At 43.4% G+C, this 26,288-nt stretch overlaps 1 protein-coding gene across 6 annotated transcripts in view; it reads left to right on the plus strand.

The window, feature by feature from the left end:
* SLC38A11 (solute carrier family 38 member 11) overlaps positions 1-26,288 on the plus strand; it is a 52,487-nt gene that overhangs the window by 22,179 nt on the left and 4,020 nt on the right. For 4 of the 6 annotated variants that reach the window (XM_019480644.2, XM_059727329.1, XM_019480643.2 and 1 more), the window contains 4 exons: positions 16,751-16,821; positions 17,517-17,678; positions 19,816-19,928; positions 20,240-20,371. In XM_019480644.2, coding sequence (XP_019336189.1) covers positions 16,751-16,821; positions 17,517-17,678; positions 19,816-19,928; positions 20,240-20,371 — 478 coding nt within the window. Of the gene's footprint in view, positions 1-16,750; positions 16,822-17,516; positions 17,679-19,815; positions 19,929-20,239; positions 20,372-20,488; positions 21,445-23,124; positions 23,189-26,288 lie in introns of those variants that run through there. The other 2 variants (XM_019480645.2, XM_019480646.2) reach the window with 2 other exon arrangements.

The raw sequence follows: 26,288 nt of genomic DNA on the forward strand, positions 1-26,288 counted from the left end.
TGATCCAGATAGCTTACTAGCTATTTAATATTGTGATGGGAACCATGTACCTGAATATCTGACAGTTCTTTATAGAGTTTGTCTTGAAACATATAAATAGGATTTTGAAACTCAGAAAAGATTGGGACTTTTGGACAAGTAGTATCTGGCTGAGGTGAGAATCTTGAGCCCTATTTCAATATCTAACCCCCAAATGGGAGTGAATACTAATAAACTTCTAAGTTTGCAACATTTAGGCTGCTGACAGACATGGAAAGAAAAACAAACAAACAAAACCCGGCACTATACCAGAAGAAGAAGCATGTTAGTTTGACTCAGCTCCCCAACATCTGTATAGATTGGGCACTTCAGCTGATCTTTTAGGCATTTTTATCTAATAGCTGATTCAATCCGATTAAAAGCACCAAAAAGCCCTGCTGAAGCACCTGATCTATACAGACGATGGGTGAGCTGGGTCAAACTAATGCAGTGCCTCTTCTGGGCATGTGATGCACTTGGCACGGGAGTGTGCCAAGCTGAAAGTAAAGTGCTGTTTGTTTGGGGGGGTGTCATGTCTGTAAGCAGCCTTAGGATGAGACTACATGTGTCCCTGAAGAAGAGGCATCAAGTCACTAGCTCCTTTCACAGATGTATATTTGGTCTGAGGAAATCATCTTTCTTAGTGGGAATGGATGGTGATCACCTGTGGTGCTAGCAGTATGTCCTTACAGAAAGTTTTCATTTTTATATAGATATAAGTCAGAAGTTAGTCAGGAAAATCGGAACATTTCCACTTCCACAGCTGCTGATGTTACAGGGAATCCTGCAATTTAGAGACATTTATTTGATTTCAGCTAAATAAACATGGATATTTCTTTTTTTGCCATTTTAGACGCATTGTGCATTTATCGCTCTAGTCTATCTCACCTTCATCATGTTAGATTTTATTTCTATTTCTCAGTCTTCTTTTTAAAGCAGAAGTTACAGCCTGCCATCATCTCTCCTTGCCTCATGACTTTCCAGTAAAGTTTCTCTTACTACCGGTGGGTTTGGATCCTTGATTGAGCTTCTGTTCTCCCTTTGCTCTTTAAGGAGGACAGTGACAGGCCTTCTCCTCCTCCTTCAGGAAGGGGCCTGGGGAAGTAAGGAAGGTCTCCCCAGTATGGGGAGCTAGAAGGAGCTACACTGCTCTTTTTAAACATCCTTTTAGAATTCTAAAAAGCTTGACTTATACAGAAAAATAAATGGATAATTATTGATGTGGTTGAAGGAAAATAAATTAAACAAAGGCTGCAAATAGATGGTGGAACAGACACTTACGGAAGAGCAAAGGCCTCATTATTTGCATAATTTAAAGGAGGTGTCTTTAAGGTCCAGTGTGTGTGCGCTAGGATGGAGACCTAATCGATTATTACTTGCATTCTTTCATTTAAAATGCAATTCTCTTCCATGGCCTGATCACCTTTCCAGTAACGGTTTGAAGTAATTTGGCCAAACTAGACATTTTATGTTTATTTTAATTTCACATACTAATGATTATTATTATAAAAATAGTGAAGGTCTAGTTGTATTTTCATAGGTTTCAGAAAGAGTTCGCGTTTGTGCCAGAATACTACTTGGATCCATTTTTATCCTTAGTCGAGCTAAAGTAAACAGACATTCTCTCTTTCATCTAATTTTTCAGATTTGTTTCCACTATACGTAATCCATATATAATGGTGGTTGCCTGAAGCATATCATATAGCTTTTTAAGAATATATGCTTTATATTTCTTGGCTTTGCTAAATTTAAGAGGATTGTATGGTAAAATACACTTAGATGATTTTTCCTTCATTTTACTTCCACCTGCGTATGGCTGGTTACTTTTTTAACACGCTTAGGAACCACAGTGGGTTAGAGTGAACTCAAGCTACAGTGATTTTCAGCTGCATTAATATTGCATAAAGTGAATTCATAGGTTAGAATGAACTGAAACTGCATTGTTAGCAAAGGGATAATAGATAATGCCATTTATAAAGTTAAACTATTTTTCACTTTACTGGTGTTGATTGTGAAAGAATAGCATGATGTCAGTGCCTGAAAAATAAATAAATCTCCACAAAATCTTCAAGAGCATCTTCTAAAGACCACACATAAATGTAGATGTGAGAATTAGGCAGCTGATCATAGGGATGAAACACCAAGTGTTCAAAAAAACAACATGAAAGTAGGAACTTGATGCTTTCTTCCTCCTTAATCAAATAACAAAGATAAACTTTTGCATGTTATTAAATCCAAAACAAAGAAACTCCATATTTATAGCACCACTAAATAGTCCATTAAAAAGAGCAGGGAAACACAATCATTATCTTTAATTAGGGATATGCCAGAACTGTAAGTGGCATTTCATTTGATGGTTTATTTTCTTTGATAGTCAGAAAGATCTCCCTTATTCAGAAGAGCCTTCAATTTTGTATTGTAACTATTTTATTTGTCATAATACAAATTGAGGTTCTCTTCAGTGGCTGCAAATTTTAAATGCCTTAAACCAGAGTATAAAGATAATATTCCATATTTTGCTTCATTACATAGTTTTACCTCAAAATTGGAATTGAATTTCCACAATTATAGATCTCTACATTTAGAATTCAAACCTGAATTAAATCTATCATCTGTTGCTTCATTATCAGCATTCCTTTGCTAATTGCCTGCTCCTTAGCCTGGCAGTTTTGTTCCTGTAGTTTTCCATTTGCTGCTTCCATTTGCTGCTTGTGGCAAAATGAGAGTCCTTGGCTAGCCACAAAGCTAGCTTCCCACCTGCCTCTGGGCATGCTGCCTGCCTGTCTCACCCACCACAACTTGTTGTTAATTAATTAAGTTGTTAATTAAGGTGGGAGGCTGCCCATTGTTACACCCTGATTGGGGGCAGGGGGGCTATCCACAGCTCCGTTCCATCCCTACACCGCGGCCCAAGGCTCGCAGATGGCATCTCAGACAGTTAGCTAAACTGTCACCTTCGCCCATTAGCTGTGGCCCCCAACTGTGGGGACCTTTGGCTTCTGTAAGCCCTGGGCCCATCTCAGGCCCAGTTGGGACTCCAAGCTTCTGCGCTTTTTGTAGGCGTCCCTCGCAGTGGGCCCCTTGCCCTTTTGAACTGTGGTCCTGGCCCCAGCATTGATCAGTTGAGTACCTCAGCGGGGTTTTCGCTTCCTGCCTGCCTTTATGGATTGGGGTCCCCCATTCCCGGCTCAGGTGCTCCTTGAAGCATGCGTGGCCCTGCGGGGTCACTCCCCCAGCAAGCTCAGGTGCCTCCAGAAGCTTACCTGGCCTACCCTGCTCCAATGTTATATGGCCCACCTGTAGGTGAGGGCTGGGGTTAAGGCGCCCCTACTTACCTTTCACTGGGGTGGTAACTGGCCTGGTATTTTATGGGGGCTCCTGCATCACTGAGAGCCCCACCAGGCCACCCACTCCCAGAAGGGTGCAGTTTTAGGTCATGCCCAGGACCAAGAGCGTCCAAGCCATCCCCTACAGCTCCTTTCCTTGCCTCCAGGATGTTCCAAGCAGCCTTGCAGCCAGGCAATGTTACTGCCTGTCTTGCCAGCAGTAAACTGCTCTGTTTGTATAGGCAGCCATGGATCTAAAATGACTGCCACAATTAAGCACCTGCTGGCCACTTGGCTTGGCCCTAAAAGTGGCAGGCACCTACAATGCCCTGCCACACTGCTGTTCAAGAAAGTGGGAGGCTTTTGCTGTATAAAATAAGGCAGTCACCTCTTACAGAAGTATAACTTTTGTCCTGGTTCACAAGTGCTTTTTCTATTTTGCTGAGTTCTTTTAACCGGCTATGTGTGGTGAGGTTGAGATCAAGGATACAAGATCTTTTATTGCAATTTGTGCCCCACCTCAAAGTTCTATATAGGTTGCAACACACTATGGTACACATTAGGGCTGTGCAAAGCTTCGGGTGCTGATTCGATTTGGAGGAGATTTAGCCCAATTCGGTGGCCGAATCTCTGAATCTGAATCAAATTGGGAAACCTAAAAAGGTCCAAATCAATTCGAAGCTCTCTGGATCAATTCGGAAAAGATTTGGAGGGATTTGGAGATTTGGCTAGTCCCCGCTCACTGCCGCAGGGAGCTGGGTCTGAACTCGGTGCCAGTAAGCAGGGAGCGGGCTGGAGGAGGGTGCAGGGACCATGGGGGGACCCCCACCAGGCCCCACCCCCTGCCTGCTCCCCCTGAGCACCCGCCAGTCCTGCCCATTCTCCCAGCCCTATCAATGGCTGCCCTACCTGGTCCTAGCATCCCAGTGCCTTTGAAAAAGAAAAAAAAAAAAAAGGCCCGCACTCATCATCTGCTGCAGTGGCCATCAGGGCTTCTGAGGGGCGTGCAGCGCAGGGCAGTGGGTGGCAGCAGGGATCACCCTCCCCCCTCCTTCCTGGCAGCAGCTGGTGAGTACGGGGCTTTTTTTTAAAGAGCCAGGACGCTGGGGCTGGGCAGGGCAGCCATTGATGGGACTGGGAGAGTGGGCGGGGGATGGGTCCTGTTTGATTTGGAGATTCAGCCGATTTGGCAGCGGCCGAATCTCTGAATCGGATTTGGCTGAATCAATTCGGGACAGTGATTTGAATCAATGAATCAAATCACTATCCGCCAAATCGGCTGAATCTGAATCCTAGTATGCATCATCCAAGAGACTGAGGAAATCAGTGTTAGAGATTGTTACAACTCTGGAGAAGTTAAAAAAGTTACAACTCTGGAGCTATCTTTCAACCCTGTGTATTAAGATTTCACAGTAAATATTTACTTTAAAATCCTTTTGGGAACCACTTCTTTTCTAACACGGAAGGCAAGGTAGAGCTACACCTTTTAGAGTAACTAAATAAAGAATGCATAAGCTTTAGTGAATCCAGTCTCACTTTATCCAATGCAGCACCTGATGAAGTGAACGTAAACCCATGAATGCTTATGTATCTCTGATTTAGTCTGTAACAGGCATAACCAACCTACAGCATGTGTGCCACAAGTAGCAAGGGCAGCCTCTGTGTATGACACAGAAGATCAGGAAGGGGTAGGACAGAAAGCAGAAAAGAGAGCAGCAGATGGGGAAGGAAGCAGAAAGCAGAGCAGCAGATTGGACACAGGACAACTAGAGTAGCATATGGGGAGTGTGCAGGGTTAACTTGTGGTATGCCTGCCAAAAAGGTTAGTCCCCACTGGTCTATAAGATGCATTTCTACCCTTCCTTCTGCCTGACTACAAACTAACACAGCTAACTACCTATTGCTGCTTTTTAAAACTCCAGTTCATGAGTAGACTGCACAGTGTATCTCATGAAAGATGGAATATGAAGATGATTCTTATAAAAATAGGAAAAGAACCTGTTTAATACCAGAGTTGTGTGCCTTCCCTCTATTTCTAATTTAAAGATTAGGAAAACATGTTTAGTACAATAAGGAATATAGTATTTGTATGTCATGATGCTCTGTATTGGCATACAGTTGCAATTAGGTAATGCGGTGTGAAGTCTGATTGGTAACTCAAAGGATGTATGGTTGGACTGGGAACCACCTTCTTTTTCCAGCTAATCCAGTCTAAGGATTTTACTTTTCTGGTGCTATTTCCAAATAGTACTCTCCTCTCTATGGAGTCATGCACCTAGAAAACAACATTGTTTCAGTTGGATTGATGAGTGTTACAAGTTCCTGAAGCACAGACCACTATTTACAGTATGCACACCACTCATGAGTGTTTTTTTTATTTTTACCAAACTGCCCCATTTACTACCTCTTTTCATAATATACATGATGTTCAAAGTCCTGACATCATACCTACTATTATTTATAATTTAGCCATAAAAGCTATTTAATTTGACATATTTTGTCATAATTGTCAGTATGATAACGAAATGAAATATGTCATTGTAGGGCCATTTTCATATCAGCCTGGGTTTTACTTTTAATATTTTAGCAGCATTAAAAGCATTTTTTTCTGGTTGTGTTTTTAAATGGTCAGTACATTCATACGTTATAATGCGATTAGAACTACACTTAATGGAAAAGGTTCAGTGTCTTAACCCTTGATTAGAAAGACTTCTCTTTTTTTCTGTTAGATCAATGCTGTCAAAGAATAACATTAAACAGTTTCTCCCTCTGTTTTGATATACTCTGACCTCTAGTGGTTGTAAAACTTAATTGCTTGCACATCTTAGTTTGACATATTATTAAACTTGTTTTGTTGCAACTTTGGATTTTTGTAATAAGTTTCACATTGATAGACTGGAATTAGATACCTGGCTGTGATACCTACTGATACCTACCTACTTTAATCTTTAGTGTCACATATTGCTAATTTTTTAATCAATGGCACTAAACTAGATAAGATTCAACAAAGACAAATGCAAAGACCTTCACTTGCAATGGAATAATTGTATGCACAAATACAGACTGGGGAATGACTGGCTAGACTGCAGTACAACAGAGAAGGACCTGGGGATTACAGTGGACCATAAGATGAATATAAACCAACAGTACGCTCTTGTTGTGAAAAAAAAAAAAAAAAAGACCAAAGCATAGACTATATTAGCAGGAATATTGCATGGGAAATGATTTTTCCACTCTCTTCAGTGCTAGCAAGGCGCGTCACCTGGAGTACTGTCTGGTTTGCACTCCATACTTCAAGAAGCAAAAGAGTTCAGTGCAGAGTAGCAAAAAGTATTAGGGGCCTGGGAGGCTGAAAGAACTAGGACTATTTAGCTGACAGAAGAGAAGCTTGAGGGTGGATTTGATAACAGTCTTCACATACCTGAATGGCATTTATAGAGAGAATGGAGATAGGCTTTTTATCATGACTACCAGGGACTAGAAGCAACAGCCTCAGGCTTCAGTAGGGGAAGCTTAGTTTGGTGATTAGGAGCAACTTTCTGAGTAGGCAAGTGATGAAGCTCTGGAAGAGGCCACTTAGAAATTGTGGAATCCTTGGTAGTTTCAAGGAGCAGGTTAGATAAAACACGTGGCTGGGATAGTTTATTCGGGTATGGTCTTGTCTTGAGCAGGGGGCTGAACTAGATAACCTCATTAGGTCCCTTCCAGCACTACTTTTCTATGATCATATGATTCCTAAGAAGCATAATTAGTATTTTTTTTAAATATATTTTTGTGTTTCTACCATTCAAAATGGTGTAGATAATAAAGAAAAGAAAAATCAAGAAAATTCTGAATTTACTTTTCTGCCCTTTAATGTCTAAATGCATACAAGATTTATACATATATTTTTCAATAGGTTGGCTTTAATGTTATAATTCAGCTTAATTTATGCTGGCTGTTTTAAGTAGTTCATAATTTAACAAAGTTTATGAAGATTGTTCATCTAATGGCAAGGCATAGAATATTCATGTTCTGAATAATCTTGCCCATGTGTAACTTTCAATATACTAATCCTAACTGACCATACTAATATTACAATCCTTTCCCTCCCTGCCAACTCCTATTTAAAGGCAGCAGATCCAAGTAAATAAGGGCTGGAGCTTTAAGAACAACCTCAAAATATTGAAGAGATGAAATTTTAAAAGTTGGCAACATTTAAACTGCAAACATTTTCACCAAAGAAGTGAGTTTGATAAATTACATTGTTTATTGCACATAATTTCATTTTCAAATTCAGGGCCAAATCTTGGAGCCCATTCAAGGCCTGAGCAGAAAAGTTGCATGTAGCAATCATCTGGAGGTATGTAGGAAGAGAATTGGTCAGGAATCTATATGGCAGCTACTGTATTTTCGAAATCCCAGTACTGCTGCAAGACACCTCTTCTCCACAGAACAAGTGGTTGGGAGATGCATGGATCTCCCATCCATGGCCCTGATCCAGTGTGAAGCTGGTGTGCAGGCATGATCTGGCATGGGACCACAGTCCCATGTGCCAGATCAGATCCTGGCCCTCTGTGCTAGATCAGGCCTGCAACCCAGCCCCAGCTGTGCATGCACCAGATTGGGCCTACCACCCTAGCCTCACACATGCCAAGTCAGGTTCCCTGCCCCAGTTCTGTGTACACTACATTGGACCTGCCACATGGGCCTCAGCCGCAGCCCTAGCTCTTTGCATGAGGAGCTGGGCTTCTTGCTCAGGGCCCAACTGCATGTATTCTAGGTTGGGCCCTGGCCCCACAAGCATTGGATCAAATCTATTGTCCCAGCCCTGCACAAGCCTTGTCTGGCATATAGGGCCATGTCAGCTGGCTGCAAGGCTTGACTATTTGGTAGTGAGGAAGCAGTGGATGTGTTAAATGCCACCTCTCCCACCACCAAATTTCTGGATGTATGGGGATCTCCACAGGCCAGATTATGTGGTTCTTGGGCTGTGTCTTCACAAGAACTCACTCCATTACACCTTACTACTGTTTCCACATTGGATAACCTTATGGATAACCTTAACTATTTTTCCAATGTGTTTTGAATCTGCCTAACCCAAGGGAAATATCACTGTTTAAGCATGCAGTCTGTTTAAAAATACGATGTACGTGCCTGTTATGCTTGTAGATCAGTCTTGCATAATTCCACTCAGCCTCAGCAAGTAGGAAGTTTGGGGGGCAAACCTTCTAACTGTTACAGTTTTGAGATGTAAATCTTTCTCTCCTTTAAGTAATTTTCTAACTCAAGTAATTACAAAAATAATCACAGTACATCAGCCAAGTGTGAACGATAATACTCCATTTGTTCTACCTTACTTCAGAGGAAGCAGAGGAAAAGCTGCAGCAGGGCCCCTCGCTGCATCCTCTAGTATCCCATCTCTAAAGGCATTGGGCCAAAGCCTCTTCCTTCCTCAAACCCCAGCTAGCTGAGGCCCAGCCTAAAGCAATTTCATTCTTGTGTACCAAAGATGACACTTGCTGTTGGCTCCAACTGTCATTACCACCTAGCTTTAGCAGCCCCTTCAGGAGGAAAGGGAAGACATCCATTAATTAACTCCTATCTTTCTGGCTGGTACGACAGCAGGGTAGAGGGTATCGCAGCTAGGGATACCTTTAGTATCTATCCCCACCAACAGCAAGCCCAATAAAGTTGTGGGAGATTTTCCCAGAGAGGCTGATAGCTGTAAGCGTTGTATGGGTTTAACTGCTGCTTCTGCAGAACTTCCCTTTTTTCTCCATTTCATTGCCTCCAACTTCTTGTGGTTCTCAGCTAAAAATACAGTGATGCCACCTGTCCTAAATTCTTGCAGTGAAGGAATGCTTGGCTAGGAAAGGAGCCAGTCTTGTCATGAAATAAGTTCAGGCCTTCTCATGAGTTTTAAAATGCTCTATGATTAGCTATCTACCCAGTTGCCTACCTCCATGGATAGAAAAACTTCCTCCTCAGGAAGCTAATCAGATTCTTGGCAACTTGGCATCATTCTTACTGTAATGGAGACACTGGAAAGGGTGAGAAAAGCGGCTTGCCTTTGGCCAGGAAGGGGGAAGAGAGAGTCCTGCTGCAGTTTCCTACAAGACTAGAAGATATCTCTGCCAGAATTGCTCCTCAAACTTAGGTTAGGGAGATGAAGACACTCAGGAGGGGCAGAAGTGAGGCTTCAAAAAGATGTGGTGGGTTTGGAATCTTGGTGTGGGTAGGAGTTTGGGGAACAGAATTAATGGATGGCTTGGGGGTTGGAGGAAGGGCTGTAGGCTGGGAAATTTCATAGACATTCGGGCTGGAAGGGACCTTGGAAGATCATCGAGTCCAGCCCCCGCCCTAGGGGCAGGAAGTCAGCTGGGGTCACAGGTGCCCAGCAAGAAAAAATCAAGGTTTCTCTTAAAGGCATTCAAAGTAGGTGCTTAAACCACCTCCGGCAGCATGCTATTCCAGACCTTGGGGGCTCAGACAGTAAAGATGTTCTTCCTTATGTCCAGCCTGAAATGGTCTTGCAGGAGTTTATGACCATTCAACTTTGTCATCCCTTGGGGCGCTCTGGTGAACAAACGTTCCCCCAGATCCTGGAGAACACCCCTTATAAACTTATAGGTGGCCATCAGATTGCCCCTGAGCCTGCACTTTTCCAGGCTGAAGAGTCCCATAGCTCTCAGCCTCTCGTCATAAGGTCTGTTTTCTTGACCTCTGATCATGCACGTGGCTCTCCTCTGGACACTCTCAATCTTCTCCACATCCTTTTTGTATTGTGGAGCCCAAAACTGGATGCAGTACTCCAGCTGCGGCCTCACCAAGGCCGAGTACAAGGGGAGAATGACATCCCGGGATTTACTTAAGAAGCATCTATGGATGCAAGCCAGCGTTTTGCTCGCTTTACAAGCCGCAGCATCACATTGAAAGCTCATATTCATCTTGTGGTCAAACATGACCCCCGAGTCCCTTTCATCTGTAGTGCTAACCAGCGTAGCATTGTCGAGCCTATAAGGATGCTGCAGGTTTTTCCTCCCAAGGTGGAGAACTTTACATTTTTCGGTGTTAAACACCATCAGGTTCTCATCTGCCCATTTCCTAAGCCTGTCAAGGTCAGCCTGGATTTACCTCCCTGTCCTCAGGTGTGGATACTTTACCCCAAAGTTTGGTATCATCGTGGAATTTGGCCAATCTTTTTCTGACACCAATGTCTACATCATTAATGAAGAGTTTGAACAATATAGGTCCAAGGACAGAGCCTTGTGGGACCCCACTGGTCACAGGGCACCATGACGATTGACTTCCGTCAACCACCATCCTCTGGGTCCAACCACGGAGCCAGTTTCCCAGCCAGCAGATCATGGCGGACGCAAGGCCGCAGTTGGCCAGTTTTGCCAAGAGGTGATCGTGGGATACCAGATCGAAGGTTTTTTAAAGTCGAGATATATGACATCAATCTCTTCCCCCTTGCCCAGGTGATTGGTCACCTGGTCGTAAAAGGAAATGAGATTGGTCAAGCATGATGTACCCTCAACAAACCCATGCTGGCTATCCCTCAGGGTGTTGCCATCGGCCGGTCCCTTAAGAACAGCCTCTTTGATAATCTTTTTCTAAGACCTTCCCTGGGATAGAAGTCAGGCTGATGGGCCTGTAGTTTGCCGGATCCACTTTCCTCCCTTTCTTGAAGATAGGCACCACATTGGCCTTCTTCCAGTCTTCGGGAACTTCACCAGAGCACCAGGAGCTCTCAAGGATCCATACCAGGAGCTGAGCTATGATGCAGGCCAGCTCCTTGAGTACTCTGGGGTGTAAATTGTCAGGGCCAGCTTACTTGAAGATGTCCAGCCTTTCAAAGTGTTCCCTCACAAGGTCAGCACTGATGGAGGGCAAGGAACCACCCTCACTCAGGCATCCCTGTCCCGTAATGGGCAGGGGCCTCCCATGGGACTTGTGAAAGACGGACACAAAGTACCCATATAGTAAGTTGGCTTTTTCCTGGGCGTCGGTCATCAGTTGTCCCATCTGGTTCAGCAGGGGTCCAATGTTGCCCTTGCTTTTCCTCCAGCTCCCCACATATTTAAAAAAGGACTTTTTATTGTCCTTGATACTTGTAGCTGATTGGAATTTCATCGCAGCCTTGGCTTTCCTGGTTCGCCTTCTGCAGGCCTGCACCAGTGCAGTATATTCCTCCTTGGAGGTGGATCCTGTCCTCCATCCTTTGTAGGTCTGTCTTTTTAGATGCAGGGGGTCTGCATCTAAAAAGATTAGTAGAATTAATGTTGTAGTAGTACTGGTATGGCCTTAACAGAATAAATGTGGTAGTTTGGGGTAGACATGCTTGTAGCAGGGGTGAACAGATATGGTGGGTAAGAGTTCCTGCAGCACCAGTGAGCTACAATCACCTTTCTCAGTATACAGGAGTGTAGATTGTAGCCATGTTGGTCTAAGGACATAAGCAGATAAGGTTCTTTGGGTGAATATTTCATAGACATTAGGGCTGGAAGGGACCTCGGAAGATCATCGAGTTTAGCCCCCTGCCCAAAGGGCAGGAAGTCAGCTGGGGTCATAGGATCCCAGCAACATAAGCATCCAATTTACTCTGGAAGGTGTTCAAGGTAGGTGTTTGAACCACCTCCGATGGCAGGCTGTTCCAGACCTTGGGGGCTCAGACAGCAAAGAATTTCTTCCTTATGTCCAGTCTGAAACAGTCTTGCAGTAGTTTATAACCGTTCGACCTTGTCATCCCTTGGGGCGCTCTGGTGAACAAACGTTCCCCCAGATACTGGTGGTCACCCCTGATAAACTTGTAGGTGGTCATCAGATCACCCCTGAGCCTGTGCTTTTCCAGGCTAAAGATCCTCATAGCTCTCAGCCTGTCATCATAAGGTCTGTTTTCCTGACCTCTGATCACGCGTGTGGCTCTTCTCTGGACTCTCTCAAGCTTCTCCGCATCCTTTTTGAATTGTGCAGCCCAAAACTGGATGCAGTACTTCAGCTGTGGCCTCACCAAGGCCGCATACAAGGGGAAAATGACGTCCCAAGATTTGCTTAAGAAGCATCTATGGATGCGAGCCAGCGTTTTGGTCGCTTTACTAGCCGCAGCATCGCACTGCAGGCTCATGTTCATCTTGTGGTTAACGATGACCCCCAAGTCTCTTTCTTCCATAGTGCTAGCCAGTGTAGCACTGCTGAGCCTATAAGGATGCTGCAGGTTTTTCCTCCCAAGGTGGAGAACCTTGCATTTTTCAGTGTTAAACACCATCAGGTTCTCATCCGCCCATTTGCTGAGCCTGTCCAGGTCAGCCAGGATCACCCCCCTGTATTCTGGTGTGGACACTTTGCCCCAAAGTTTGGTATCATAGGCGAACTTGGCCAGTCTGCTTCTGAATCCAATGTCCACATCATTAATAAAGATGTTGAACAATATGGGTCCAAGGACAGAACCTTGGGAACCCCTCTGGTTATAGGGCACCATGATGATGGATTTCCATCAATTACTACCCTCTGGTTTGACTCCAGAGCCAATTTCCCAGCCAGCGGATTGTGGTGGACCCAAGGACACAATTGGCCAGTTTCACCAAGAGGCGATCATGGGATACCAGATCGAAGGCTTTTTTCAAGTCAAGATATATACCAAGTCACCTAGTCGTAGAAGGAAATGAGATTGGTCAAGCAAGACCTACCTGCAACAAATCCGTGCTGGCTGTCCCTCAGGATGTTGACATTGGCCAATCTATTAAGGATGGCCTTTTTGATCAACTTTTCTAAGATCTTCCCTGGGATAGAAGTCAGGCTGATGGGCCTATAATTTGCCAGATCCACTTTCCTCCCTTTGATATCTTTTATTAGACCAACTTAAATAGTTGGGGAAAAAAAATTTAAGCAAGCTTTTGGGTTTAAAAACCCTTCGTCAGGCTGAGGAAGTTTCAGCAGTTGGTGTGTGCTCTTCCTGGATGAAGTGAAAAGTAAAAAAGTCAGAGGCTGGTCTGCATACAAGATAGGCTGTCAGTGAAGATGTAAATTGAGGAGTCAGGGTGAGAGACAGGCTGGGTTGTGGGGAAAGAAGGGGGATGAATAATGGAGAGGTACCTGGGGAGTCAGATGTCAGGCAGGTTATAATGTTTCATAAATCCAATGTCTATATTGAGTCCATGATTTTTAGTATCCAGGAGGTTGATAAACTGGAGTTCATAGGCTCGTCTCTGAGAAGGGTTTTGTAAGTTTCCTTTGAGGATTAGAACTGAGAGAGTGGTTTTCTTGTGAGAAATGTGCCCCCACAGGTCATTGGGTATTCTTGTCTTTGATAGATTCCCAGTGTGCATTCATTCTGATGTGCAGCTGTTGTTTGGTCTCTCCTACGTATTTTCCATCAGGGTATTTGGTGCATTGGATGAGGTGTATTACTCTTCTGGAGGTGCTGCTGTAAGATCTAGAAAAGCCGATGGCTCTGTTGTGAGGTGTAGCAATTGTGGAGGTGGTGAAGATGTGTTGGCAGGTTTTGCATTTCTTGCCATGGCATGGTCTGGATCCATTTGGTGCGCTTTGGGTCATAGGAAGTTTGCTTCTGGTGATGAGGTTAGCGAGGTTCGGTGCTTGTTTGAAGGCTAGGATGAGTGGCTGTGGGACAGGGGTGGGCAAAATGCGGCCTGCCAGGCCATTCTATCCAGCCCACAGGACCCCTAAAAAATGTAGAAAACAAATATTTATCTGCCCCTGGCTACCTGTCATGTGGCCCTCGATGGCTTGCCAAAACTCAGTAAGCAGCCCTCTGCCCAAAATGATTGCCCACCCCTGCTCTGGGAAGATCTTTTTATGAATAGGGTCTCTTTCTAGCATGGATTGCAATTGTTTGAGGATATTCTGTATGGGTTCAAGGGAGAGATGATCTGTCATAACCAGCAGTGTGCGATTCATGGGGGGTTTTCTTCTGTACTACAGCAATTCTTCACGTGGTATCCAGGTGGCTCTTTCAAACATGCAATCTGTCTCTCTGGAGGAGTGTCCTTGTTGGGTGAAAGCCATTCTAGGTGTTCTCCTCAGTGCAGATTTGGTGGTATCTGAGGGCTTGGCTGTATATCACAGCTTCTTTGGTGTGTTTAGAGTGATTGCTGGTTCTATGCAAATATGTATGTTGATCTGTGGGTTTCTTGTACAATGTGTTCTGTATTTTACCATTCTGGATACTGATCATCATGTCTAAAAAGATGCTGGATTTTTTTTTCCCAACTACTTAAGTTGGTTTAATAAAAGATATCAGATTCACCCAAAGAACCTTGTCTGCCTTTCTCAGTATATTAATTTTCTCTTTCACACACACACCATGAAAATGTGAATGGAGAATTCATATTTAAAGAATAGCCCTTACATAACATAACACTTCTTTAGAAAGAGAAAGGGAAAGAGAAAAAAATTATGCTTTGGAGGCAAGTTCATTGATTTTTGTTGTTGTTGGATTTTTTTGTTGTTGTTTGTTTTTTGAGCCCTCACATGATTTTGATTTTGATAATACTGGAAACAGTATGAAAGATAAAAATATGTTATACATCCAGTCCATGTACTGTATCTTTGCCTGAGCCTATGTTAACAGAGTACTTAGGTAGGGACTGAATTATGACAGCAATTAAGCATGTCTTTACCTTAAGCATATACTCAAATTCTATTTAAAAGTTAAGCATGAGATGAAGAATAGCTTTTCTGAATCAAACCTAAATATGCTGCCTTGAAAAAGCCATATTTCTAAGATGGAAAATAAGAATTTACTATTTGATAGTTCTTTAAAAGCAAAGCAGTATAATCATAATATAACCTCAGTAGTGTTTTGTGTAGCTGGAATAATCAAGTTGTTAAAATCCCTCTTTTGGAAGGCACTTCAGATCTAAAGAAGGGGAAAGATAAATATTGGAAAAGAGAAAAGAACTGACTTGAAATAATTTAAAAGTTTGGTAACAATAAAGTCTTAAAGTAAGATAGGAGGACTGTGAAAACGCAGATTAAGTCATCAACAAAAAGCAAGAAAGTGTTATTCTCTTGGCAGAGGTGGTATAATGATTGTCATGCTGTGTTACATTATAGTAAGATTACGGCAGCAGGTGGCAGCAGCTTCCTCAAAATGTGGTGGAAACTGGAGCAAGCAACTGACTATGTGGCAATGTTCTCTCTTGCTTTTTTATCTCTTCTGTAGAGCAGTTAAAGAAATGCTCAACAGGCAAGCACATTTCAATTGATACTTTTGCCGACCAAAATTAGAAAAAACGTGTTCTCTCTCCCGTCACCCACCCAGATTTCCCTACTGTGTACATTAAAATGAAGAAGAGCTTTATGATTTTTTTTTATGCAGGGTGGAATTTTGTAACTCAAGCTGTGGATCTGATTTAACAAAGATTACTGCCAGATTTCTTTTCTGTGCTCAGTCTGATCTGAGCTGCTTTCTTCAGTCCTCCTCAGAGGATGTTTCTGAATTAAAGACTAAAAGCAATTTAGACAGTTGGGTCTCTCTGTACAATGCAACAAGAAATTATACCCTGAAATAATTTTAAAAATACATATATGGAAGTGGTAACTGACTGTAGATTAAAAACCGTCAGTCAGCACAAATTAATTTTTTAAGGCTATTCTTTTGGACCATTGATTTTTTTTTTTTTTTTCCATGTACTCCTAGGACTTTTCTACACAGGAAAATTACACTGTCCTAAGGGAGGACATGATTTTAAAACATTGGTGATACTGGAATAATTTCCCATATAGATACTCTTATTCTGCTACAAAAATTCTTCTTCTTTGTCTAATTTATATTGCTTTGGCCATAGCTCAAGTTAAATCAGAAAAAAAGTCTAATTCTAGAATAAAACTGTCTACAGGGGATTTATTCCAATACATTTTACCTGTACCAAGCCCTATAGCAGTTGAAGAACATGTGTATAATTTTACTAGTATAACTGGAAAAATGTAGTGTGTGGACATCTGGAATGATACTCATTCTGTATACATGTTACCTAATAAGGCTGAAAGTTTGGGATAGGCCTAAATCCATCTTCTACCAATCTAGGGCCCTGGCTGTGATCCTGTAGTACTTGCTCTTTAATCCAACTGATTAAAACTTTATTATTTACACACACACACACACACACTTTTTGTATAGGACGTGTAGCCATTGAAATCCTTGGGATTTGCTTGCAGGAGAAGTAGAGACTGGGGGGTTATTTGAATGAGCACCTTGGCTTTCACTGTGCTGACAGCTGTTTCCAGATAGGTTGTTTTAATAAAGGTTTACTTGTATTTCTGGAGCTACTTTGCTTATTGAAAGCAGCTGGCACATGCAGAGTTCCAAGGGTTCACTGGTGTCACTTCGTTCTATATGGTATTTAAAATTCCTGATCACAAGAAAGGGGATATTCTATTAAAACAAATTTTTATTTTAGACCCCAAACAGAGAATGCTTGGGTATTTGCAAAGTCTAATGCAGTACAAGCCATTGGGGTGATGTCCTTTGGTAAGTTTGTGTCTGAACATTTCTTCTCAACCTGCAGTCCATCTTGCTATGTAAAGTAGTTTTATTTTATATATTTTGATCTAGCCAGCAAGTAGGCACCCCCTTTTAAGTTTTGATATTAGTATTTATTAAGCTGTTCTAGGCAAAATTAAGCTGGGTCTCATTCTCTCCCAGTAGTCGAAATGAAATCATTCCTTAAAATTTGATGTCTCCTCAAATATTCATAAGCCCTACTACTGTTCTCACACCTCCCTATAAGTCCTGATTTTGCTTTGTGGTCTCCATGTTGCTTGTTACTGCACAATGTGCATGTCACAGAGAATGCCAGAGTAGGAACTGGTACTGTGGGGTCACAGTCTTACACTGAAGGGAGTAGCAAAAGAAGAAACTGGAGATTGGCATGGAAGTATGACAGATATCTGTGTCTAGTGGAGGGAAGAATGATAGATTAGTGAGAACCAAATAAGCTGAAAGGAAATTGGAGACATTCACAGAATTGGAAAAGTAGCTAGTATTTCAGGCTCTGAGCTTTGCTACTCATCACCTACTTCATGTTTGTTTGTAATAATCAATTAATTTAAGCTGTGCCATACTTCCACTGCCTTGGAGTACACAATTTGCAAGGTTAGCCTGCTATGAATCATTGATTTTAGTAAAATGCATGTGATTGCTATTAATTGCCATGTGTGTTTCAGCATTCATTTGCCACCATAACAGCTTTTTAATATATGGCTCTTTGGAAGAACCCACTCTAAGTAACTGGTCTCGCATCACACATGTGTCTGTCTCACTTGCTGTGTCTATCAGCATGATGTTTGCTGCATGTGGATATGTGACATTTAAAGGATACACAGAAGGTAAGATGCTCAGTCCATCCATTTTAATGTTTATTTTAGTCTCTGGCATCTCCATCCTTCTTTCCAGTCTTCTGCTTTACAAAATACACAGGAGAGGGAAGAATTCCAAGCTGAATCTTGCCGTTGTCTTTTTATTTCTACTTATGAAGGAGGAACTGGAATTTATCCTTCACATCCAGTAATCAGAAGGCAAGCAAGTAGGAAAAGCTCATTGGAGGGCCTGTGATAGCATAAGATGGAGTCAACTTGAAGCTGGGGGGTCACTGCTGATGGGAAAACCAGCACCAAGGACACGTATCAGCACCAAGCTGCTGTAACTGATTAATGCCAGCCTCCCAATTGAAGGATTAGCAAAGTGTAAAAAATACCCAGAGTAAAGGCCAGGGTGTTTGGGGATTTAAGGAGCAAAGTGTAAAAGACTAAGCAGTATTTGCACACCCCATTGGCATCTGTTGCTAATAGTGCAGTTACAATATCTAGCTTTAAATTTACGGCCGCTCCCCATGCCCCCAGCTGAAACCCTGACAGAGGACACCAATGTTATAGTCATCATCACCTACACTTGTTCGAGAATAATTACTCTCTGCTGGTGGCAAGGCTGGCTCAGCCTGGTATGACTTATCTCTACTTAGACATGGTGCAAAGAAACTCATTCCCGGTAGCTCATAGGGAGATGTGGGGACTTTAATAGACTGGGGGAGGGAGGGAAGAGGAGCAGGAAACATCTCTTTGGTTGTGAATTGATGTAACAAGGTAACATCTTAAAATGGGAGAGGGCTTACCACTCACGAGCATGCATTTGGATGATTCTGTCCATTCCTATACCAGTATGAGCAGTTGCCATTTTAAACCCAGCTGGCAAATTTTTGAAACTGGGACTGCTTTAACAGAGCTTAGCTCTGAGCATGAGCCACTTCCAGCCCAGCCTGCACCAGTGCCACAGTCCCTACTTCCCACTGTAGTGCTGCTGCCCCCACGCAGGTAGAGCCCCACACCATCAAAATTCGGCCAAAACACTGCAGAAATTCCCTGGCTCTGATCCAAATAAACTGGCTCTATGGGCCAGATCTGCCCCCTGTGTAAACCTACTTGATTACATTTTGTATCCAAGAGAACAATTTATTCTAGCCACTGGTTATATCCTGATTTTTATCTGGACTGACTGAGAGCAGAATGCCTATGACAGACCTTTCAAGAGCAGGAAAATCTATGTCATCTGCCCCTTTGCGTTTATACTACAAAGCAATTTCCTCTAACATTCTGGCTTTTCCAAGTCACTCAGTCCCTGGTTTTTCGAGAACAAATCTGGTTGTTTTGTAGGTGCCAGACCATCCATAGCACAATAGCATTAAGAGAGAAGATATCTGTTAACCTACCTTGTTCTGATCTTAAGATTTGCTTGCATTTCTCAGTCATACATCTATGTTCATCTTTCCTCAGGTCCTTTGTTATAACCATTAGGTAGGATGGTGTTTCAAACTGTCTAGCAATAGTATGATAGTTAGATATTAAAAAAAAACTGAATTATTAACTGGAGTGTATTTACAAAGGTCAATATATATGTGAAGCCCTGTAATATAGTTTTTGCAGCTGTGATTAGATCCTGTAATGTGATATGCAGGAAATGCAAGTCTCCAGATGCACCCATCTAGTCTTCCGTATGCGATTGTTCTTGTCCTATGAATAACATTTTTAAAAGGAAATCTGTTTGTTTATCTAGAATTTTTTTTTTTCTAAAACTGTCACATACAGATTTTAAATAAACACCAGTTGCCTTAAAATTTCAATTAAAAAAAGAGAGCTGCAAAATGTAGGGATGGCAATACAGTCAGCCATATGATTTTTAAAAAAGATAAATACCAACCTGGAAATGATCTTGAGATCTCAAGTAATAATAGAGAAAGCTGCTACTCATAGGAGATAGTGATAGTGACAGTTCATTCTGAATGTAATTTGTGACTGTATAATTATCTCTTCCTGATCTGTGCCTCACAAAGTGGGTCAGGAAATCTCAAGTGTTTGCACAATGCTGTTCCAGTGACTTAAATATCTCTATTTGCAAAAGTCTAATGTCACCTCATAATTAGTCACAGTTGTCATATATTTGGAAATAATTTTGTATTTTACTATTCTCCAGGGGACCTATTTGAAAACTACTGTAGAGATGATGACCTTGCTACATTTGGAAGATTTTGTTATGGAGTCACTGTAATCCTAACTTTCCCAATTGAATGTTTTGTGACCCGAGAGGTGAGCTTTTACCATACTTCCTATGATATTAATCTGTAAAGTAGATGGAGAGATCTGTTCTAATTGCAGTTACTGACTGATCTTTAGTGAAGATCAGTAGTTACTGGCCTGGTGTATACTACAGATAGCATTTATTCAGTCATTATTATATTGTTTCTGTGATAGAATTGCAAGATGGTTAAGGCTGAAAGTCATTACATCTTCACCCTCTCTTTTCAGTTGTGTTATAAGGCATAGCATAAAGAATTTAACACATTCTGCTCATTGAAATAAAATGAAAAAGCAAAGTTAAAGTTCTGTTTCCATTTCAGGTCATTGCTAATGTGTTTTTCAAAGGGAATCTAACAACAGTTTTCCACGTTGTTGTGACAGTAATCATTGTTGCTGTAGCCACAGGCATCTCTTTAGTATACGATTGTCTTGGAATAGTTCTAGAGCTGAATGTAAGTACACCTGGATGCTCTATTATTAAATAAGTCGCCTTTTCATTGTTATGTGGTTCTGAAAATCTACAGGCCTATTAAAATTAATGTAGCATTGTGTTTTGTATCGACTGTCAGAGAGAGAATTATTCATCACCTCCAAAAGATGGTAAGAAAGAAGACATGGCCTGAAGCTAAGGAAGAAGACTAGACATCTGGAGAACATTCAAAACACAGAAGAGTAAATAAGCAGCAGATGTAGCCATGACGTCCAATAGTCAAATGTGTTAGAAAAGAATTGAGAACAGTGGGACCCATTCAAATATTGATTCTTATTGTAGATATCCCATGTTGGATCACTACCTCCTCTATCCAGGACTGCTTCCAAAGTAGTTCTGCTCACTTTTGTTGAGCACATGGCAGAAGGGTGGTTAGAGCCAATTCCTAACATAGGTCACCACTGTTACTGTACTGGTATTTTCTTTATACCACACTGCCACCATGGTCTTCATTGGAGTTTGATAGTCCAAGAATCCAAATCTAAACTTTTCAAAGGGAAAATGTGTACATTGTAAAGCAACCTCCCTAGGCCACTTTGAAGTCAAGGAGCATGGTGCTAAATAGAGAATTCAGTTTAAAAACAGACATTATGGTTTTTCTTTCCTTTAAAACTTTTAGGCTGAAACTGGTTTTGCTGATGGGAACCACATTCTGACCTAACAGACTCCCTTATTTTGATTATCAGTTGACGAGAGTCATACAGAAGACTTGTGTTCTTCATAAAGTAGACTCTGTAGTTCAACAAAAACGCCTTTTGAGGGTATGTCTGTACTGCTTCCTTGGTGTTTCAGAATGGGAGGCCAAGGCACATGGCCTCTCCCTACCCACAAAACTTGGACATGAGGCAGTTGAGCTTCCCTCAGGGTGCTTCCTGCTGCTACACTTGAACTCTCTCTCCGCTGTGCTTGAGAGGAGCAATGAGGTGCTCCAAGATGACATCTTCCCTGCCTCATTTTCCAGTGGGTAGGGCAGACTTCCCAACCATGCTGTCAAGACACCAGAAAAGCAAAATAAACATATTCCTAAATCAGGGAGTCAGTTTTTGTGGTAATCCTCATTTTATAAACTCCCCTTAATCCTGTCAATTTAACTTCAATCTCAGTTTGGGGAATCTACATAATGTCATGCATCAATGTACAACAGCTGGGAATTTATAGAGACTTTTTAAAGAAAAGCCACTGCTTTTAACACTTAAGAGCAGGGGTGGCAAACTATGGCTCCCAGGCCAGATCCAGCCCATGGAGTCATGGCTTAGGCAGCATTTGGTGGTGTGGGGTCTGCCCACACTGCTGAAGCTGAGCACAATGACCTTTGGCAGAGAGAAAGTACTACCTGAACCTGTGTGGCAGTCAGTTCCCCAGGGCTTTGACAAAGGTGGAGCTCTTCCTGTGCTGTACCCAGCCTCATTGCAGAGAGAAGTGGCAAAGGCAGCCAGATACCCAAGTTAGGGCAGCCCACCCCTCTCAGCCCTAAATTGGGTCATTCCAGCCCCCTGCCAAAAACATTACCAACTTTGCTCAAGAGCATCCAAAAAGGGGGCTCCATATGTTACTATCCTTAGTTGACAATTTACACACCTGATCCAGCAATAGGGTTACCATATTTCCAGGTCCAAAAAAGAAGACACCTTTGTGGGGAGGAGTGGGGGTGCAAGGGGAATATGATGGGAAGGGGGGGGGGCAGTGACATGCCAGTGCCCTGCCTCTTCCTGTTATTTGCCCCTCACTGACAAGCCACACCCCCAGCTCTGCTGCTGCCCCTCACTCCAGACCCACTGATCCCAGCCCTACCAGTGCCCCTCACTCCCAAACAGCAGTACCCTGCCCCCTACCCCTTACTGGTGCCCCTCACTCCTGACTCGCAGTCCCCTGGCACTGCCAGTGCCCTGCACACCCCACAGACACCCGTCCCATCCCCCGTGCCCCTCACTCCTGATCTGCAGCCCCCTGTGGCTCTCCCAGCCCAGCGGTGCCCCACACTCCTGACCTGCAGACCCTGGCCCCCCACAGCCCTGCTGCATTGCATGCACGTGCACTCTCTCTTCTGGCTTGCCAGGGCCTGCGCAGGAAGTATGTGACTCCCAACAGCCAATCACCTTGCCTGCTTCTCCTAGCCCCAAGGAGCGAGCCCGAGAGAACAGAAAACCTGGAAATTTTGCTCTTATTTTAAAAACCCACCCAGATGCAGCACAGGGGTCCAAAAAAGAGGACATGTCTGGGAAAACCCAGATGTATGGTAACCCTAACCAAACCTCACTGAAATTGTGAAGCAAAAGGAAGTGAGTTGATCTCCACACAAGTGCAAGCACTTTCCCAAGAGTAAAGCTTTCAGGATAGGGCTTTAACGAGCAAACTTCAACAATGCATCTTTCTCATTCACAACGCAGTTTAACTTTCTCTTGAGTGGTAGAAAGAAGTTTTGTTACCAGCTTACTTAGCTGCTCATGCTCACACTAATGCTGCTGTACTGATCCTAGCATCCAGATAAGCTATCCAATTAACCTCTCTGAAATAATTACCTTCATTGTTCCTTGTAATTAATCCCTTCTATATGTTAACATTAACATATCCCCCAAATCTGATTTCTTGGGCATCTGTTAGTAATGTGCTTTTCAACATTTCTTTCTGTTTTAAGTTATAAATATATGACAGTCATACATGCATTATTCATCAACAGCAACTTCTTTTCAGTGTAAAGTCTTTCTCGTTACACAGAATTACATCCCTGATACAGTGCTACGGATCTGAATCAATTATGTTACAACAAGGAGCCAGCAATGTATGCCAACTCTATTATCTTCCTAAGACTAGTAAACATGCCTGATTTTTATTGTTAAATATTTTCAACTGTAAAGGTTTTTAAATAATTACTTGGGACTTAATAGCCCATAAATACTGTATTTTTGCCCATCTGTCCCAACCATTTAAACAGTAATCAAGGCCTTATCAGATGGTAAGCATTATAAAGAAAAATTGATGAGCCAGGTATTTTAGCTGGAGGAGTCCTGTTCTTTTGTAAGGAATGAGTCCTGTTCTTTTGTAAGGAATGTACCCAAAACTCAGTCTTCTTGTACAGGAATCCAAATCTACCCTCACAGCAAATGCTGTACTACAAAGAAGCTCTGTCCCTTGGCTCTTACTCTTAGCATGGACCATACTCATTACTGATCCCTTCACTGCCTGTTTACTTTCTTTCTGCTTACTGGTTCCTTTTAATTATACACAGAAACATGCAGTTGAAGCCAAAAGCCCTGTTCTACCTACTGCATTACTGCATTTTCACAGAGAAAACCTCTAGGCCACATAGTTTAGCTTCTGTGTTGTCCTTTCACATGTCCTTTGGGTTCTTCAGTTTTAGCCATCATAAAACTGAATTGCACACTTATGTAGCCAGAACTAAAGATGGCTGGTATGCATTTTAGTTTTTACCAAATCTGTAACAAATACTATTAACACCTTTCAGCATAACAATATATGGGTCAACAAACAAATGAAACATAAATATATAAAATTGGATTATATCACTCTATGGCTGTCTCCTAAATCAATAAACTAATTCATTAATGGATGTTGCCCATAAACTGTGTATCAGGATGGCAACTTCTTAAATCTTACTTATGAATGCAGAGCTCTCTGATGGCAAGTGATAGTTGGCTGCAACTAATATTCAAGCTTGCACTGTTTTTAACTTAGTCCATATCTGCACATGCACTTGGAGTAGCTTTAGAAAGAGAGGGGGACCACTGCAACTTTTTTGCTGTAACAAGTTGGGTGTGCATTAGCCTGCTGTCCTACAGTTATGGCAAAACCATTACAATTTAGGCAGATCTGGGATTTTTAAAAGGTGGAGGTGGGAGCAGTAGCTGGAGATTTTTTTCAAGTTTCCCTGAAATAAGTAAGAATCCCCACGTCCCAGCTTTAGGCAACCCCTCCATCCCTCTTTCTGTTCATCAGTACCTCCCCTCTCCTCCCATTCCCTTCCTTACTATCTCTACTTGTGTCTCTGGGCACAGAGAGACCTACCCACCTCTGCTGCTGTCCCCACCTTCCAGGCTTCACCAGGGACAGCAGCAATGAGGCAGGGCAGTTCCCCCTGGCACGGAATATTTGGAGCGGAAACAGGCAGGAAGGGGAAACCTGCCCACCACTGCTGCTGCCACTGTCCCTACCTGAGCCTGGCTCTCTGCACAGCCCAATTGAAGCAGAAAAGGGGCAGCTCTGGAGCCCTCCCCCACTGCTAGGCCATTTGCAGACCATGGTAACAGCAGGCAGGGAAGTGGGAAGGAAGGGGACCTACTGCTGAGCACTGAGAGGAAGAGAGTGGGTGCTGAGAATAGGGAGAAGGGTGGATTTTTATCTGCCTCAGGGACTTAAAAATAGATGCCAATCACTGCTCTCACAGTGTGGGTCAAAATGGGTGCGACTGTACCACTGCACCCCCTCTGGATTTGTTCCTGAATTTCTCACTGGTATTGCTTTAGGCTTGTGCAGACATAACAGTTGTGATATAACAGCTGTTGAGCACTCCAGAGCACCAGTCCCCCCTCCATTTCTGTAGCCACTCCAAGGTCACTTGTACATGTGACGGGGGTTTAGTCCCCTAAATTGAAACAGTTGGGTTTTTAATTGCGGCAATTAAAAACCCACCATTGCAATTTAGGGGCTTCCATCACTGTTACAGTGAGGGGCCTGATCATTTTGTCCCCACCTTGCACAACCTGCCTGCCTCTTCTGCAGCTGGGGGGTGAGCTGCCGGCAGGCCAAGCAGCCCCTGAGCTGCAGGGGTCCCTGGTCCTTCCCTCTGTGGTGGTGGTGCCCCCTGAGGCTGCCTGGGTGGGCTACTAGCAGGCAGGTGCTGTCTGAGGAGTGCCACCACTGTGGAGGGAAAGTCCTGCAGCTCAGGGCCTGCCAGCAGCTCACTACCCGACTGCAGGAGAGGTAGGCAGGCTCTGTAGGGAGAAAAACAAAGGATCCAGATCCTTTTGTTGCTTTTTTTTTCCTGTGGACCCTGCCCATGCCAGCTGCTGCTGAGCCATGCAGCACCTGAGCTCCAGGGAGGCCCAGTTCTTCCCTCTGTGACTGCACCTGGCTGTGTGGGTGCTGCCTCAGCTCACAGGCAGCACCCGCCAGATCCAACTCTTCCCCAAGAAGCGCCCGGTGGGCTTCCAGCATGGAGTCTCAGGGAAGAGTTGGATCTGGAGGTCTGGGGCAGCACCCGCACAGCTAGCACCCTGCCCGGGCAGCCCCAGAGGGCGTCACCACCACAGAGGGGGAAAAAAAAAACATGGCAAGGGGAGTGATCCCTGATCCTTCTACCTCCTCCCTCTTTCCAGAGCCTGCCATGTCTCCTGCAGCCAGGGAGCAAGCTGCCAGTGGGCACTGAACTAAGAAGAGCCCCAGACCTTCCCTCCACAGTGACGGCGCCACCCCAGGGCCACCCAGGTGGGCAGCTAGCGGATGGGTGGCTGCCCCAGCTCGCAGGCAGCACCTAGTCCAATCCAACTGTTTCCTGATCCCAAGCTAGGGCAGCACCCCCCACTAGCCGTCCGCCTGGGCAGCCCCAGGGGGCACCACTGCCATGGAAGGGAGGACTGAGGCCTTCCGCAGCTTAGGGGCTGCTCGGCCCACCAGCAGTTTGCACCCTGGCCGTGGGAGATGTAGGCTCCATGGGAGAAAAAAAAAAGAATCATGCCTCTCCACTGCTTGTCTCAGCCCGCCTCTACCGTGGCAGTGGGGCAAACTTTCAAAGGCTGCACTGTTACAAATAGCTACGTTGCAAACTAAACTAAATGCAGATGTGGTTTAGTTTGTAACGTAGCAAACTCATTTAAATCATAAAAATCCCCTGCGCATGTACAGCGTGACGCAATTAAACCACA

This window comes from Alligator mississippiensis, chromosome 4 (assembly GCF_030867095.1).
Source record: "Alligator mississippiensis isolate rAllMis1 chromosome 4, rAllMis1, whole genome shotgun sequence".
NCBI lineage: Eukaryota > Metazoa > Chordata > Crocodylia > Alligatoridae > Alligator > Alligator mississippiensis.